Source organism: Aquarana catesbeiana, linkage group LG03 (genome assembly GCF_042186555.1).
Source record: "Aquarana catesbeiana isolate 2022-GZ linkage group LG03, ASM4218655v1, whole genome shotgun sequence".
Lineage (NCBI taxonomy): Eukaryota > Metazoa > Chordata > Amphibia > Anura > Ranidae > Aquarana > Aquarana catesbeiana.
Genome location: NC_133326.1, coordinates 543,209,627 through 543,226,348, shown reverse-complemented (window position 1 = coordinate 543,226,348; position 16,722 = coordinate 543,209,627). Strand labels below are relative to the sequence as shown.

General features: G+C 47.5%; 1 protein-coding gene across 1 annotated transcript in view; it reads right to left on the bottom strand.

Annotated features, from left to right (window-relative positions):
- IRAG2 (inositol 1,4,5-triphosphate receptor associated 2) overlaps nt 1-8,753 on the bottom strand; it is a 209,408-nt gene extending 200,655 nt beyond the window's left edge. The window contains exon 1 of the mRNA XM_073623592.1: nt 8,695-8,753. Within this exon, the coding sequence (XP_073479693.1) occupies nt 8,695-8,753 (59 nt within the window). The remainder of the gene's footprint in view (nt 1-8,694) is intronic.
- Between the last annotated feature and the right edge of the window lie 7,969 nt (nt 8,754-16,722).

Below are 16,722 nucleotides of genomic sequence, written 5' to 3'. Positions count from 1 at the left end.
AGAAGAGCTACTATAGCTCAGATTGCTAATAACCTGAATACTGGTTCTGATAGAAAGGTGTTAAAAACACAAAGGGCGTCAGAGTTTGTTGTATATGAGGCTGCATAGCCACAGACCAGCCAGAGTGCCCACGCTGACCTGTGTCTACAGCCAGAAATGCCTATGGGTATGCGAGCATCAGAACTGCACCACAGAACAATGGAAGAAGTTGAGGTGCTGACTTGGTCTTTGCTATGGGCAATGTTCTGCTGGGAAACCTTGGGTCCTGCCTTTCATGTGCATGTTACTTTGACATTTACCACCTACTTAAACATTGTTGCTAACCAAGTACACCCCTTTATGGAAAAGGGTATTCCCTGATGGCAGGCGCCTCTTAGCAGGATAATGTCAGGGCCAGATTAAGAGCATCATGGGCCTGGTGCTGAGGATTTTGGTGGGCCTTTTATGGAAACAAAATGAAAATGCAAACAATTTTTCGCTAAAACAAATTAAATAAACTCTCACCAGTAATATCAGCTGTGCAGCCTCTGAGCAGCAGTAACACCACCAATACCACCTGCTATGCGGTCTCTCACCAGCAGCAACATAGGGAGACCACATTTCCAAACTGTCATTCAGAGACAACCCCCTCTTCCCAAAAAAAGATGAGGGTGGGGGATGTAGTCTCAGGGTTGGCGGGGAAATTGGCGGTGGAGGTGATTTGTCAGGCAAATGGCTGGTGTTAGTACATAAAATCAATCATCCTGACACCATGCTTGATATGGTGTCAGGATGATCAAATTCCATTATTTCAGTTACTACATTGTAATATATAGTGAAATAGTTCAACTCACCATGATGCAGAATCAGTGGGACCTGAGCTTGTCACTTGCCACCAGATGCAGCTTGTCACTTCCCACCCATAGCCTGCCACCAGATGTAGCGTATCACTTTCCACAGTTGCCTGCCGCTAGATGCAGCATGTCACTTGCTACCAGCAGCCTGCCACCAGATACAGTGTGCCACTTGCAACCAGATACAGTGTGGCACTTGCTACCCACAGCCTGCCACAGATACAGTGTGCCACTTGCCACCAGCAGCCTGCCACCAGATACAATGTGCCAATTGCCACCAGCAGCCTGCCACCAGATACAGTGGGCCACTTGCCACCAGCAGCATGCCACCAGATACAGTGCGCCACTTGCCAACCACAGCCTGTCACCAGATACAGTGTGCCACTTGCCACCAGCAGCCTGCCACTAGATACAGTGTGCCACTTGCAACCAGATACAGTGTGGCACTTGCTACCCACAGCCTGCCACAGATACAGTGTGCCACTTGCCACCAGCAGCCTGCCACCAGATACAATGTGCCAATTGCCACCAGCAGCCTGCCACCAGATACAGTGGGTCACTTGCCACCAGCAGCATGCCACCAGATACAGTGTGCCACTTGCCAACAGCAGCATGCCACCAGATACAGTGCGCCACTTGCTACCGACAGCCTGCCACCAGATACAGTGTGCCACTTGCCACCAGCAGCCTGCCACTAGATACAGTGTGCCACTTGCCACCAGATACAGTGTGCCACTTGCCACCAGATACAGTGTGCCACTTGCCACCAGCAGCCTGCCACCAGATACAGTGTGTCACTTGCCACCAGCAGCCTGTCACCAGATACATTGTGCCACTTGCCACCAGATACAGTGTGCCACTTGCCACCAGCAGCCTGCCACCAGATACATTGTGCCACTTGCCACCAGCTCCCTGCCACCAGATACAGTGTGCCACTTGCCACCAGCAGCCTTCCATCAGATACATTGTGCCACTTACCAACCACAGCCTACCACCAGATATAGTGTGTCACTTACCACCAGCAGCCTGCCATCAGATACAGTATGCCACTTGCCACCAGCAGCCTGCCACCAGATACATTGTGCCACTTGCCAACCACCAGATACATTGTGCCACTTGCCAACCACAGCCTGCCACCAGATACAGTGTGCCACTTGCCAACCACAGCCTACCACCAGATACAGTGTGTCACTTACCACCAGCAGCCTTCCACCAGATAGTGTGCCACTTGCCACCAGCAGCCTGCCACCAGATACAGTGTGCCACTTGCCAACCACAGCCTACCACCAGATACAGTGTGTCACTTACCACCAGCAGCCTTCCACCAGATAGTGTGCCACTTGCCACCAGCAGCCTGCCACCAGATACAGTGTGCCACTTGCCAACCACAGCCTACCACCAGATACAGTGTGTCACTTACCACCAGCAGCCTTCCACCAGATAGTGTGCCACTTGCCACCAGCAGCCTGCCACCAGATACAGTGTGCCACTTGCCACCAGCAGCCTGCCACGAGATACAGTGTGCCACTTGCCACCAGCAGCCTTCTACCAGATACAGTGTGTCACTTACCACCAGCAGCCTTCCACCAGATAGTGTGCCACTTGCCACCAGCAGCCTGCCACCAGATAGTGTGCCACTTGCCACCAGCAGCCTGCCACCAGATACAGTCTGCCACTTGCCACCAGATAGTGTGCCACTTGCCACCAGCAGCCTGCCACCAGATACAGTGTGCCACTTGCCAACCACAGCCTACCACCAGATACAGTGTGTCACTTACCACCAGCAGCCTTCCACCAGATAGTGTGCCACTTGCCACCAGCAGCCTGCCACCAGATACAGTATGCCACTTGCCACCAGCAGCCTGCCACCAGATAAAGTGTGCCACTTGCCAACCACAGCCTACCACCAGATACAGTGTGCCACTTGCCACCAGATAGTGTGCCACTTGAAACCAGCAGCCTGTCACCAGATACAGTGTGCCACTTGCCAACCACAGCCTACCACCAGATACAGTGTGTCACTTACCACCAGCAGCCTTCCACCAGATAGTGTGCCACTTGCCACCAGCAGCCTGCCACCAGATACAGTGTGCCACTTGCCACCAGCAGCCTGCCACCAGATACAGTGTGCCACTTGCCACCAGATAGTGTGCCACTTGCCACCAGCAGCCTGCCACCAGATACAGTGTGCCACTTGCCAACCACAGCCTACCACCAGATACAGTGTGTCACTTACCACCAGCAGCCTTCCACCAGATAGTGTGCCACTTGCCACCAGCAGCCTGCCATCAGATACAGTGTGCCACTTGCCACCAGCAGCCTGCCACCAGATACAGTGTGCCACTTGTCAACCACAGCCTGCCACCAGATACAGTGTGCCACTTGTCAACCACAGCCTGCCACCAGATACAGTGTGCCACTTGCCTCCAGCAGCCTGCCACCAGATACAGTGTGCCACTTGCCAACCACAGCCTACCACCAGATACAGTGTGTTACTTACCACCAGCAGCCTTCCACCAGATAGTGTGCCACTTGCCACCAGCAGCCTGCCACCAGATACAGTGTGCCACTTGCCACCAGCAGCCTGCCACGAGATACAGTGTGCCACTTGCCACCAGCAGCCTGCCACGAGATACAGCGTGTCACTTGCCACCAGCAGCCTGACCCCAGATACAGTCTGCCACTTGCCACCAGATAGTGTGTCACTTACCACCAGCAGCCTTCCACCAGATAGTGTGCCACTTGCCACCAGCAGCCTGCCACCAGATACAGTATGCCACTTGCCACCAGCAGCCTGCCACCAGATACAGTGTGCCACTTGCCAACCACAGCCTACCACCAGATACAGTGTGCCACTTGCCACCAGTGTGCCACTTGAAACCAGCAGCCTGCCACCAGATACAGTGTGCCACTTGCCAACCACAGCCTACCACCAGATACAGTGTGTCACTTACCACCAGCAGCCTTCCACCAGATAGTGTGCCACTTGCCACCAGCAGCCTGCCACCAGATACAGTGTGCCACTTGCCAACCACAGCCTACCACCAGATACAGTGTGTCACTTACCACCAGCAGCCTTCCACCAGATAGTGTGCCACTTGCCACCAGCAGCCTGCCACCAGATACAGTGTGCCACTTGCCACCAGCAGCCTGCCACGAGATACAGTGTGCCACTTGCCACCAGCAGCCTGCCACCAGATACAGTGTGCCACTTGCCAACCACAGCCTACCACCAGATACAGTGTGTCACTTACCACCAGCAGCCTTCCACCAGATAGTGTGCCACTTGCCACCAGCAGCCTGCCACCAGATACAGTGTGCCACTTGCCACTAGCAGCCTGCCACCAGATACAGTGTGCCACTTGCCACTGACAGCCTGTCACCAGATACAGCGTGTCACTTGCCACCAGCAGCCTGACCCCAGATACAGTCTGCCACTTGCCACCAGATAGTGTGCCACTTGCCACCAGCAGCCTGCCACCAGATACAGTGTGCCACTTGCCAACCACAGCCTACCACCAGATACAGTGTGCCACTTACCACCAGCAGCCTTCCACCAGATAGTGTGCCACTTGCCACCAGCAGCCTGCCACCAGATACAGTATGCCACTTGCCACCAGATACAGTGTGCCACTTGCCAACCACAGCCTACCACCAGATACAGTGTGCCACTTGCCACCAGATAGTGTGCCACTTGCCACCAGCAGCCTGCCACCAGATACAGTGTGCCACTTGCCAACCACAGCCTACCACCAGATACAGTGTGCCACTTGCCACCAGATAGTGTGCCACTTGCCACCAGCAGCCTGCCACCAGATACAGTGTGCCACTTGCCACTAGCAGCCTGCCACCAGATACAGTGTGCCACTTGCCACTGACAGCCTGTCACCAGATACAGCGTGTCACTTGCCACCAGCAGCCTGACCCCAGATACAGTCTGCCACTTGCCACCAGATAGTGTGCCACTTGCCACCAGCAGCCTGCCACCAGATACAGTGTGCCACTTGCCAACCATAGCCTACCACCAGATACTGTGTGTCACTTACCACCAGCAGCCTTCCATCAGATAGTGTGCCACTTGCCACCAGCAGCCTGCCACCAGATACAGTGTGCCACTTGCCACTAGCAGCCTGCCACCAGATACAGTGTGCCACTTGCCACTGACAGCCTGTCACCAGATACAGCGTGTCACTTGCCAACCACAGCCTGCCACCAGATACAGTGTGCCACTTTCCACCAGCAGCCTGCCACCAGATACAGTGTGCCACTTGCCACTAGCAGCCTGCCACCAGATACAGTGTGCCACTTGCCACTAGCAGCCTGCCACCAGATACAGTGTGCCAACTGCCACCAGCAGTCTGCCACTCCCTCCAGGACTCTTCCAGGATGGGTAGAAGGGACAGGGCCTGCATAGTCAAACAAATCCCTGGAGCCCCCACCCCTCCTGATCTGGGATGGTATGGCTGTGTGTAAAATGAATGCCAGGAGTATTGATCAGACCAAGTTCTATAGAGGGGGGTGTGTACAGCCTTTGGGCTCACACTGGTTTGCTGCAGTTTGGGCGCACTGCTTGTGTATCTGCAGTTTAGAAATCAATAGGACTGTGGGTAAAACGCAGGAAAACTGCGGATACACCAGCAATGGGCCAAAACACAGCAAAGCAGTGTGAACCCACCTAAAAGCACAAGGAGCCGAGTCTACATATTGACTGCAGTTATAACAGCCATTGCTGAAGATAAAGGTAAAAGAGGGGGAGAGAAAGGAGATAAGAGTCCAGTCACTGAGCTCACACTTGGATGTTTGGAAGCTTATCACTCAGATATATGTTCACCTTCTATCTGCCGGCTGCAGTTGCTCTGTTTCCCAGCCCACACGGCTCCTTCACTGCACACAGAGAGAGGAGAGAGGGGAGGGGGAAGGCAGAGCCATTTGTGTAGGGGGGGAACTGTGCACTGTGACACTGTAATAACCACAGTGAGCCAACACAGATGCAGCCAGACACCCCTATATTTACACACAGCTTCTCCTGTCCCAGAGAAGTTTATGGACATGAGAAATCAGGCTTATACTGCTGGCTGCGAGGGCCGATTTTAAGGCAGGGGCCTGGAGCTGCAGCTCCATCAGCCCCTATGTTAATCCGGCCCTGGATAATGTGCTCTGCCACACTGCAAAAATGGTGCAGGAATGGTTTGAGGAACACAATAACGAGCTCAAAAAAGGTGCTGACTGTGCCTCCACATTTTCCAGATCTCAATCTGAGCGTTTTAGCACATTAAAAACGCCTATGTGTGGGGGGCTGCAGTAGTTTTCCTTTTTTAAACATTTTTTCCCTTAAATTTCACCTGCTTTTGGGTAGCTCCACTCAAAGTGCAAAGAACCGCCTTTGGACAGAAGCATTGTTAACCAATGAGAGGGAAGTGTTCGTTGCACTAGCAGATTTAGATGGACAAGTTAAAGCCAATAGGGTCTGGGATTAAAAGTACATTTTTAGCCTTTGCAGATGACACCAAGCTATGCAGTGGAATAACATCCTTAGAGGATGTCTCCAACTTGCAAGCCAACCTCAATGCACTGTTTAATTGGACAACTATTTAGCAAATGAGGTTTAATGTTGATAAATGTAAAGTTATGCACTTGGGGGCTAAGAATATGCATGCATCATACATACTAGGGGGAATCAATGGTGGAGAAGGATCTGGGGGTTTTGGGAGATCATAAGCTTAATAGCATGCAATGTCAAGCTGCAGTTTCCAGAGTGAGTAAAGTCCTTCTTGTAATAACAGAGGGGAGAGGGAATTTTTCCCCTGTACAAATCATTAGTAAGGCCTCATCTGGAATATGCAGTTCAGTTTTGGGCACCAGTTCTCAAAAAGGATATCAGGGAACTGGAGAAAGTGCAGAGAAGAGCAACCAAACTGATAAGAGGCATGGAGGAGCTCAGCTATGGGTAAAGATTAGAGGAATTGAATTTATTCTCTTGAGAAGAGGAGATTAAGGGAGATATGATCAACATGTATAAGTATACAAGTGGTCCATATAGTGAACTTGGCATTGAGTTATTCACTTCAAGGTCATCACAGAGGACAAGGGGGCACTCTTTATGTCTAGAGGAAAAAGGATTTAATCTCCAAATACGTAAAGGTTTCTTAACAGTAAGAGCTGTGAAATTGACTCCCTTCAGAGGTGGTTCTGTCCAGCTCAGTAGATTGCTTTAAAAAAGGCTTGGAATCTTTCCTAAATGTACATAATAAAACTGGGTACTAACATTTATAGGTAAAGTTGATCCAGGGAAAAAATGGATTGCCTCTCTCGGGGGATAGGGAAGGAATTTTTTCCCCTGCTGTAGCAAATTGGATTGAGATTTGCTGGGGTTTTACCCTCTTAATTTGGATCAGGGTAAAGGATTGTGTATATGGGATTGTACGATTTATTTTTGGTTGAATTATATGGACTTGTGTCTTTTTTCAACCTGACTATGTAACTCAAGCACTTCAGACAGTGCTAGCAATTATTCCCCCCCCCCCCCCCCCCCCCATTTGGACTTTACGTAAATGAGTAAAAGCTAACCATTGTAAGCCCCCTGTTAAATGTTAAAGTTTTCTTCAGGCTGCGTTTTGACCCCATTTCATCGGGTTGCCAACTGCCAGTAAATTTACTGACAGTTTGTAAAAATCAGTGATTTTTTAAAAAACTGCTAGTAAATATCAGGGGCTGATAATTTTTAAATGCTGTGTTGACTTTTTAAGTGTAAAATCAAGCAAATTACTTTGTTATAGGTATTGTCAGTGTTTCCATATCATGTTTATACTGTTCAAATATTCACCGTGTTAGTATTCAATAGGAGTTCTGTAATTTCTCAAGTTGCCAGTAAAAAATATGCTCCACCAGTAAATATTCCATGTTTTGTCAGTAAAAAATGCTGCAGGAGGTTGGCAACCCTGTTGCCAAGAGCTTTGCAAACCATTACTCACAACTCTGCACTATTTGCTGCTCTTTAATGCACTTTTTTGGAGCCTGGTTTGGATTCGTTTTGACGCCAATGGAACTTTTCTTCAGAAATTTCAAATATATGTGTTCTTTATTCATATAAACAAACTGCAAGGAAAAAAAAAAAGATGATCTGCTGTACAGCGCATTGCTGATAATAAAAATGTTATAGCACGTCCTCCCTCTGCTGGACAAACTGTGTATAGCAGATCTATGCACAAAGTTGTATTGGTTAACTCAAGCTATTAAAAAGGTCAATCTTTGGCAAAAAAATAAATAAAATTGCACAACAAAATGCACATATATTTGCAGAAAAATGCCACACGGCAATGCCAGGCTCCTGTAGAATCTTCCTCCTGCTCCCTGTCTGTGCAGTGGTACAGATGTCTTTGGACTAGGAGTAGAGTGATCACTGCACCTATGTTGCGTTGAGAACTACAAGTCCATCTGCTGCAGTGAAGCACCGCACAGCTGCCCGATTGCAAAGCTGTTGAGGGCTAGATGAACCCTTGTCTGGGTGGGAAGGTGTCCGCTTGGTACCATGCTACACTGTAAATATGGGTGCAATATCTTAAACGGTTGACTTAACGTTTAAAAAAGATGCAAATCTATTATTGCTATGGTGGAAATATAGGCGATACACCAGAAAATGAACAAAACCTTTAAGAGGCCCTGTTATACAACACGTGAATCCTACCCCCCGATAGAATAGGCTTTATTCATGGAGTAGAATAAAGAGATTATATAGAGCCGGGAACACTAAAAAAGGTATGACTGATTCGTTTAAAAGGGCCAGTCCACCTAAAAGTGATATATCAGTTACAGGTGGAGTCTGGTGAGCTGGATAACGATTTCTAATGGGCACATTGCTTACTGATGGACATGGCCGAGGTGCAGATCCAGCAACTCAGCACAGAAATGGTTGGAAACCATCATACAACCCCTGGCAAAAATGATGGAATCACCAGTCCCTGAGGATGTTCCTTCAGTTGTTTATTGTTGTAGAAAAAAAAGCAGATCACAGACATGGCCAAAAACTAAAGGCATTTCAAATGGCAACTTTCTGGCTTTAAGAAACACTAAAAGAAATCAAGAAAAACAATTGTGGTGGCCAGTAACAGTTAGATTTATAGAACAAGTACAGGGAATAAATTATGGAATCACTCAATTCTGAGGAAAAAATTATGGAATCACCCTGTAAATTTTCATTACTAACACCTGCATCAGATTAAATCTGCTTGTTAGTATGTAGGTAAAGAGGGTAAATCATCACGCAGTGTTGCAGAAGATGTTGGTTGTTCACAGTCGGCTGTGTCTAAAACATGGACCAAATACAAACAACATGGGAAGGTGGTTAAAGGCAAGCATACTGGTAGACCAAGGAAGACATCAAAGCGTCAAGACAGAAAACTTAAAGCAATATGCCTTAAAAACAGAAAATGTACAACAAAACAAATGGGGAACAAATGGGAGGAAACTGGAGTCAACATCTGTGACCGAACTGTAAGAAACCGCCTAAAGGAAATGGGATTTACATACAGAAAAGCTAAAAGAAAGCCATCTCTAACACCTAAACACAAAAAAACAAGGTTACAATGGGCTAAGGAAAGGCAATCGTGAACTGTGGATGATTGGATGAAAGTCATATTCAATGATGAATCTCGAATCTGCATTGGGCAAGATGATGATTCTGGAACTTTTGTTTGGTGCCGTTCCAATGAGATTTATGCAGACTGTCTAAAGAAAACATGCAAATTTCCAGTCAGTTATGATATGGGGCTGCATGTCAGGTAAAGGCACTGGGGAGATGGCTGTCATTAAATCTTCAATAAATGCACAGGTTTACATTGAAATTTTGGACACTTTTCTTATCCCATCTATTGAAAGGATGTTTGGGGATGATGAAATCATTTATCAAGATGATAAGGCCTCTTTCACACTAACGATCCGTATGTCCGTTTTTCATCCTTCCGTTTTCGTGTGAAAAACGGACATACATGTATCTCTATGGAGCATCGGATGTCAGCGGTGACATGTCCGCTGACATCCGACCCGATCCGAAAAGTGTAATGGAGGAAAAACCTACTTTTCCATCCGTTTTTGGATTGGATGACGGACACTACGGTCCGTCATCATCCGATCCCCCCATAGGGGAGAGCGGCGCTCTGATCATCACTGATCCTCCCCGTGAGAAAGAGCCCTAATGCATCTTGCCATAGAGCAAAAACTGTGAAAAAATTCCTTGAAGAAAGACACATAAGGTCAATGTCATGGCCTGCAAACAGTCCGGATCTCAATCCAATTGAAAATCTGTGGTGGAAGTTAAAGAAAATGGTCCATGACAAGGCTCCAACCTGCAAAGATGATTTGGCAACAGCAATAAGAGAAGGCTGGAGCCAGATTGATGAAGAGTACTGTTTATCACTCATTAAGTCAATGCCTCAGAGACTGCAAGCAGTTATAAAAGCCAGAGGTGGTGCAACAAAGTACTAGTGATGTGTTGGAGTGTTATTTTGTTTGTTTGTTTTTCATGATTCCATAATTTTTTCCTCAGAATTGAGTGATTCCATAATTACCTGTGCTTGTTCTATAAATCTAACTGTATCTGGCCACCACAATTTTTCTTGATTTCTTTTAGTGTTTCTTAAAGCCAGAAAGTTGCCATTTGAAATGCCTTTAGTTTTTGGCCATGTCTGTGATCTGCTTTTTTTCTACAACAATAAACAAATGAAGGAACATCCTCAGGGATTGGTGATTTCATAATTTTTGCCAGGGGTTGTAATAGGCACTGAAGGTGTGCAGACCCAGGAAAGCAGCGAAGAAATGGTGAGAACCCCTCATAATGTGCACACCAAGAGTACAGACTTAGAAACTCAGCGCTGGAATGGAAGAAATGCCTTATAATGGACACAGCAGACATACAAGCCCAAGAACATTGATGGTGAAAGCCCCTCATATTTAGCACACCAGTAATTAATTTTATAGTAACCTATGGCTGTGAAAGTTGGACCATAAGGTAGGCTGAACACCAAAGAAATGATGCTTTTGAACTATGGTGTTGGTGAAGTCTCTTGAAAGAAGATCACACCAGTCAATCCTGAAAAAGATCAACCCTGAATATTCACTGGAAGGACAGATCCTAAAAGCCGAAACTCTAATACTTCGGCCTATGTGAAGAGAGGGCTCAATGAAAAAGACCCTGATGCTGTGAAACATGGATGGGAAAAAAAAAAAAAAAGGGAGAAGGACAACAGAAGACAAGATGGATAGATAACTTCATGTTCATTGTTTCGATGATGCTAAGCAAACTCCAGGAGGCAGTGGAGGACATAAAAGCCTGGCAAGCTATTGGTCCATGAGGTCTCAAAGAGTCGGGAACGACTAACCAACAACAATAATCATTTTAAAGGGGCTGTTGCAGACAAGTATAACAAGTTCTTCTTTTGCACAAAATTCTACGCAACCTTATTCAGGGAGACCTGCAGAGGGCAGAGCTGGAACCTGAGAACACACTGGCTGTCTTTGACAGGTTCAGTATAAAGACAGTTACATTACATTATTGGGTGACAAGTGGCAGCGAGGGGTGCAGCCAGGTACAGAAGATGCCAGTATGAAAATCACAACCACTCAGCAGGCAAACCAAGTCTTGTTTAAATACAAAAATGCTCATGCATGCAAGTAAGATTTTTACCAATATCTTAGCACAGAGCTTCAAGAGATGGGCGGCACAGTGGCGCAGTGGGTAGCACTCTCGCCCAGCAGTAAGAAGGGTCGCTGGTTCGAATCCCGACCATGACACTACCTGCCTGGAGTTTGCATGTTCTCCCTGTGTCTGCGTGGGTTTCCTCCGGGTACTCCGGTTTCCTCCCACACTCCAAAGACATGCTGGTAGGTTAATTGGATCCTGTCTAAATCGGCCCTAGTATAGGTATGAATGTGAGTTAGGGACCTTAGATTGTAAGCTCCTTGAGGGTATAGGGACTGATGTGAATGTATAATATATATATGTAAAGCGCTGCGTAAATTGACGGCGCTATATAAGTACCTGAAATAAATAAATAAAAGAGATAAAAAGGTCCCAAGGGAAGAAAGACTCCATACCTGAACGCATAACAGAGTACAGTCACTCATCGCTCTCCGTCACCTGACCTCTGCCAAGTGCTCAGAGAAACAAACTCTTCATAGCAACAGAGGGAACTTATCTCACTACATCACATTTCCAAGACAGTCAAACAGTTACCACAGCATTGTCAACATCGCAATGGATCGCTCAAGAGAACCTATCACATTGTACATTTGTGACATGAAGAGTAGAGATAGATAGACACACATACACCATCTCACAAAAGTGAGTACACCCCTCACATTTTTGTAAATATGTTATTATATCTTTTTATATTTTTTTCATGTGACAACACTGAGGAAATGACACTTTGTTACAATGTAAAGTAGTGAGAGTACAGCTTGTATAACAGTGTAAATTTGCTGTCGCCTCAAAATAGCTCAACACAGCCATTCATGTCTAAACCACTGGCAACAAAAGTGAGTACAACCCTAAGTGAAAATGTCCAAATTGGGCTCAATTAGTAATTTTCCCTCCCCCGTGTCATGTGACTCAGTGTTACAAGGTCTCAGGTGTGAATGGGGAGCAGGTGTGTTAAATTTGGTGTTATCGCTCTCACCCTCATACTGGTCACTGAAAGTTCAGCATGGCACCTCATAGCAAAGAACTCTCTGAGGATCTGAAAAAAAGAATTGTTGCTCTACATAAAGATGGCATAGGCTATAAGAAGATTGCCAAGACCCTGAAACTGAGCTGCAGCACAGTGACCAAGCCCATACAGCGTTTTAACAGGACAGGTTCCACTTAGAACAGGTAACAAAGCCTGGGGAATGCCAAGGAAAAAACCCAAGCCTACTTACCAACCAGCTCGCAGACAACAGAATGTGTTAAAAACAGGGGTTTTGTCCACACGCATTTTCAGACACATGCACAAGCCACAGAGCCTAGTCACGGCACCCTGGTATCTGTGGTACTAACACTAAAATATGAGTATCCCCCTGTTAGACAGGTTAATTTGGTTGTCTGCGAGCTGGTTGGCAAGTAGGCTTGGGTTTTTTCCTGGGCATTCCTCAGGCTGTGTCGTTACCTGTTTTAGCCTTTCAATGCTGCTTACTGCGATAGCCAGCTATAGATGAGGGCGGTGGCAAGTTTTTTTCACGATCACGTTGGTTGTTTGTATTGGTCCAGCAGTGCACCAACACCTTTGCAGCCATTGTGCTACTTGCTGGGTGTTTGGTGTGCTCCTGTACCTTTAAGAAGGCGCCGGCTCCAGTGGAGGTGCAGAGACAGAGCGTCTAGGAGGATGCCTCGCGGGGTGAGAGACCGCGGGACACCCGGACAAGAACGAGCGTGTGGCCGCCAACTCGTCTAGCCCATCCCCCCTGCTGAAGCTGCGGTTGCGGTGCTGTGAGCACTCCCAGGTGTGTTGTGCCCGGCAGAGTCGAGGCCGTCAGCGGAACATCCTCTCCCCTCTGAGGCTATGACACTGCGGATGGGCAGGATCGGCAAAAGCAAACGAGTCCTGATTCGGGAGGTCACGGGGCGGAGCAGCAGCTTATCTCAAGAATCTGAGGCCGGAGCCCTGCGACGGGGTGCAACGTTAATAAAGCAAATACTGCTAAGTATCCGCTTCACTGTGAAAAAAGAAGCAAGGTATGAGAAGATCTGCTGTTTTATCTTTTATCTATTAACAACTCATAGTATGAACAGTGGACATTAGACCCGGGTTGCCTGTTGGGGGAGATCAGGAAGATATAAGCGATCAGGACTACTTTTGGTTTACTGACATATGAATGGTTTTGAAAGGGTTGGCTGAAGACAGATGTTTTTCCTGTCCCCTCTCCCTACGTATAAGCTGTGAACAGGCATCTACCGGCGTGACAGATAATTTAATATGGCCAAATAATTAGAAATAGTAACTTCATTGTATGGTCCGGGGCTGAATCTCCCTAACAAATCGCTGTGAGCAAGGATCAAAATCCAAAAAACCTAAAAAAGATTCGCGAGGCCAAGCGCATGCTCCGCAGCGCCCTCAGGGACTATGTGATTTGCCTCTACTACCTGTCTCACCTTTCTGATTAGCCATTGCTGTTAAGCAGGGTGCTTCCCTCCCTCCCCAGTGTTTGGTCCTTTTACCAAAGATAGGTATCAACAAGGGAAACGGATATAAGAGGCATACATTTATAGCACACTTTACGGTCTGGGCAGGATAAGGAAGACGGCACGCTTTTTACATAGCTCTTTTGTGTGCAGCGCATCTCTCAGCTTAACGGTCTGGGGTGGGAAGGGGATGGTTAAAGAGAGAAGCACTTAGAGGCGGTGACCTCGTTATCTCCGTATCCACCAAATTATTACTAGGGGCAAACTGCTGACAGGGAGAAGAAGCATGAGAGGTCGTTCATCAAGAACAACAGAACCTCAGAACACAAGGGAGAGTCTAAATACTAGCTCTATACAAAAGCGCAAAGAGCCGGGGAATGGAGGCGAAACAATCAGGAACAAAGGATAAGAAGAAAGAACAGCAGAAACAAAAGGGGGGACAGGGGGACAGAACCCGTGAAGAGTTTGACTTAGAGGGCGCGTCCGCCTGGAGTGCCGCTGACGAACAAAGAATAATGGCCCTGGTACCAAGCAAAAACAGACCTGAGCGAAATGTTCACTAAATTAGAAAACGTGATAAAAGCTGAGATTTTAAATGTCCGTGCGGACATGGGACATCTCCTCCGCCTGGTGGAGGAAGCAGAAGAGGCCTCAGGTATTCAAGCTAAAGAAATCTTGGACTTAAAAGAACAAGTCAGGAAAATGCGGAATGAAAATCGCACACTGGCGTTCAGACTGGAAGAACAGGAGAACCAGAGCCGGTGGCAAAATCTACGCATCAGATGTATCCCGGAACAACAAAATGAGGATTTGGGAGAGAAGATGAAGAAGATTTTCAATCCTATTCTGGGTAGGCGAGAAGAAGAAGCTTTACGGATCGATAGGGTTCACAGAATAAGGAAGCCCCCCCCACATAAAGCAAGACATCCCAAGGGACGTCATCGTCAAATTTCATCTGTATGAGGATAAAGAAAGAATTTGGAAGAACTTAAAGGGGGCCCCCCCAGTAAGTTTTGAAAATAAAAATTTGCAGATATTTTCAGACTTATCAGCGGGAACTCTGGCGCGGAGAAGACAGATGAGACCAATCCTCGATCAACTCAGGAGGGCAAACCTCAAATACAGTTGGGGGTTCCCAACATCCCTGATAGTTACAAAGGATGGGAGATCATACAGAATGAGATACTTGGAAGAGACACAGGACTTTTGTAACAGTCTGGGTATCCCCATCCCTGATATGTTATAAATAAGAAAGGAAGAGATGGCAGGGGGGGGGGGGGGGGGGGTTCTGTTCCCCCCCCCTCCTCCCCTTAGAAGATGCTCACCTTAGGAGGCACGAGGAACAATGTTACTGGACTCTAGCTGTGTTAAATAAGTTGTGGAGATTAGGCGGGGACGGACATTTGAGGACTCCTCCCAATTATGTATTGCCTGTGCAGGGGAGGGGGGTGTGGTGTTGGGGGTGTGTCACCAGGTTGGGGCGCTCTGAATCTCCACCTCCTGCGCCATTCTCTCCCTGGGGAGGAGTGGCTCTGGATGTCGGCGCTAGTTTCACCCCGGGGGAGGAGCTCCGTAGTTTGGAATTGGAGATGTTCCATATGTGCGGGCCCGGGGCGAAATTCTAGCCAAAGGGGGGGTGGAGGGTGAGAGGAGGGGGGGGGGGGAATGGAGGGGGGTATAGGTTCGGGAGCAGGACGTGCTCTGGAGGAGCAAGGGGCAGGGGAGAACGGCTGGTTTAAACAGACATGCCTGAGCTTAAATTTATTTCTTACAATGTGAAAGGGTTAAATTCGCCCATGAAAAGACAAAATATTAAGGGAACTGTGCCACCTACGTGGGGACATAGTTTTCTTGCAGGAGACTCATCTGACCCTTGATACTAGAATTAGGCTATTTTCTCCTAAGCTCCCTCAATGGCTTTATGGGGACTCCCCGATAGGTCGAAGAGAGTCGCCATAGGGTTGTCAAAGGCTTCGAATTTTTCGCTGCTGGATAGATTGATAGATCCTGAGGGTCGTTATATCTTTCTAAAAGGTAATATTGGATCTAGGTTGTTTACGCTAGCGAACGTCTACTGCCCTAACAAAAATCCAACGGTTTTCCTGGGACAAGTTTTGAAGAAGCTGTCGGAATTTGAGGAGGGGGAGGTAGTTTTGGGAGGGGACCTAAAGTTTTGCCTCGACCCTGATCTGGACAGTACGTCCCGTGCCCAGGGGATAGGGAAGGTGTCATTAGGGTCAATTAGGCGGAAGCTGCATCACTGTCAGTTAATGGACGTATGGAGACTGCAACATTCCAAGGAGAGAGATTTCACCTTCTTCTCCCCTGTGCACGGGACTTACTCCAGATTAGATTATATTATATCTTTGTGGACCATAGTTTACTGGAGTGGGTTGAAGAAACTAGAATAGAAATATTGTCCCTCTCTGATCACTCTCCGGTCACGATGAGGGTGAAGATCCCAGAAGTGCTCGTGTTCTCGTGGAAGCTGAACGAGGATTTGCTGAAGGATCCTAAGGTGGTAGAGCGGATCCAGGATGAGGCGGATTTTTTCTTCAAATCAAATGATACGGGTGAGGTGTCACCCTCTATTTTATGGGAAGCACACAAAGCTTTCATCGGAGGGATCCTTATATCAATAGGAGCAGGTTTAAAAAAAAAAAAAGAGAAGGGAAGAAAGGGGAAAGCTGATAGAGGAAATCTTTTCCTTGGAGCAAGTACATAAAAAAGCAAAGGGGC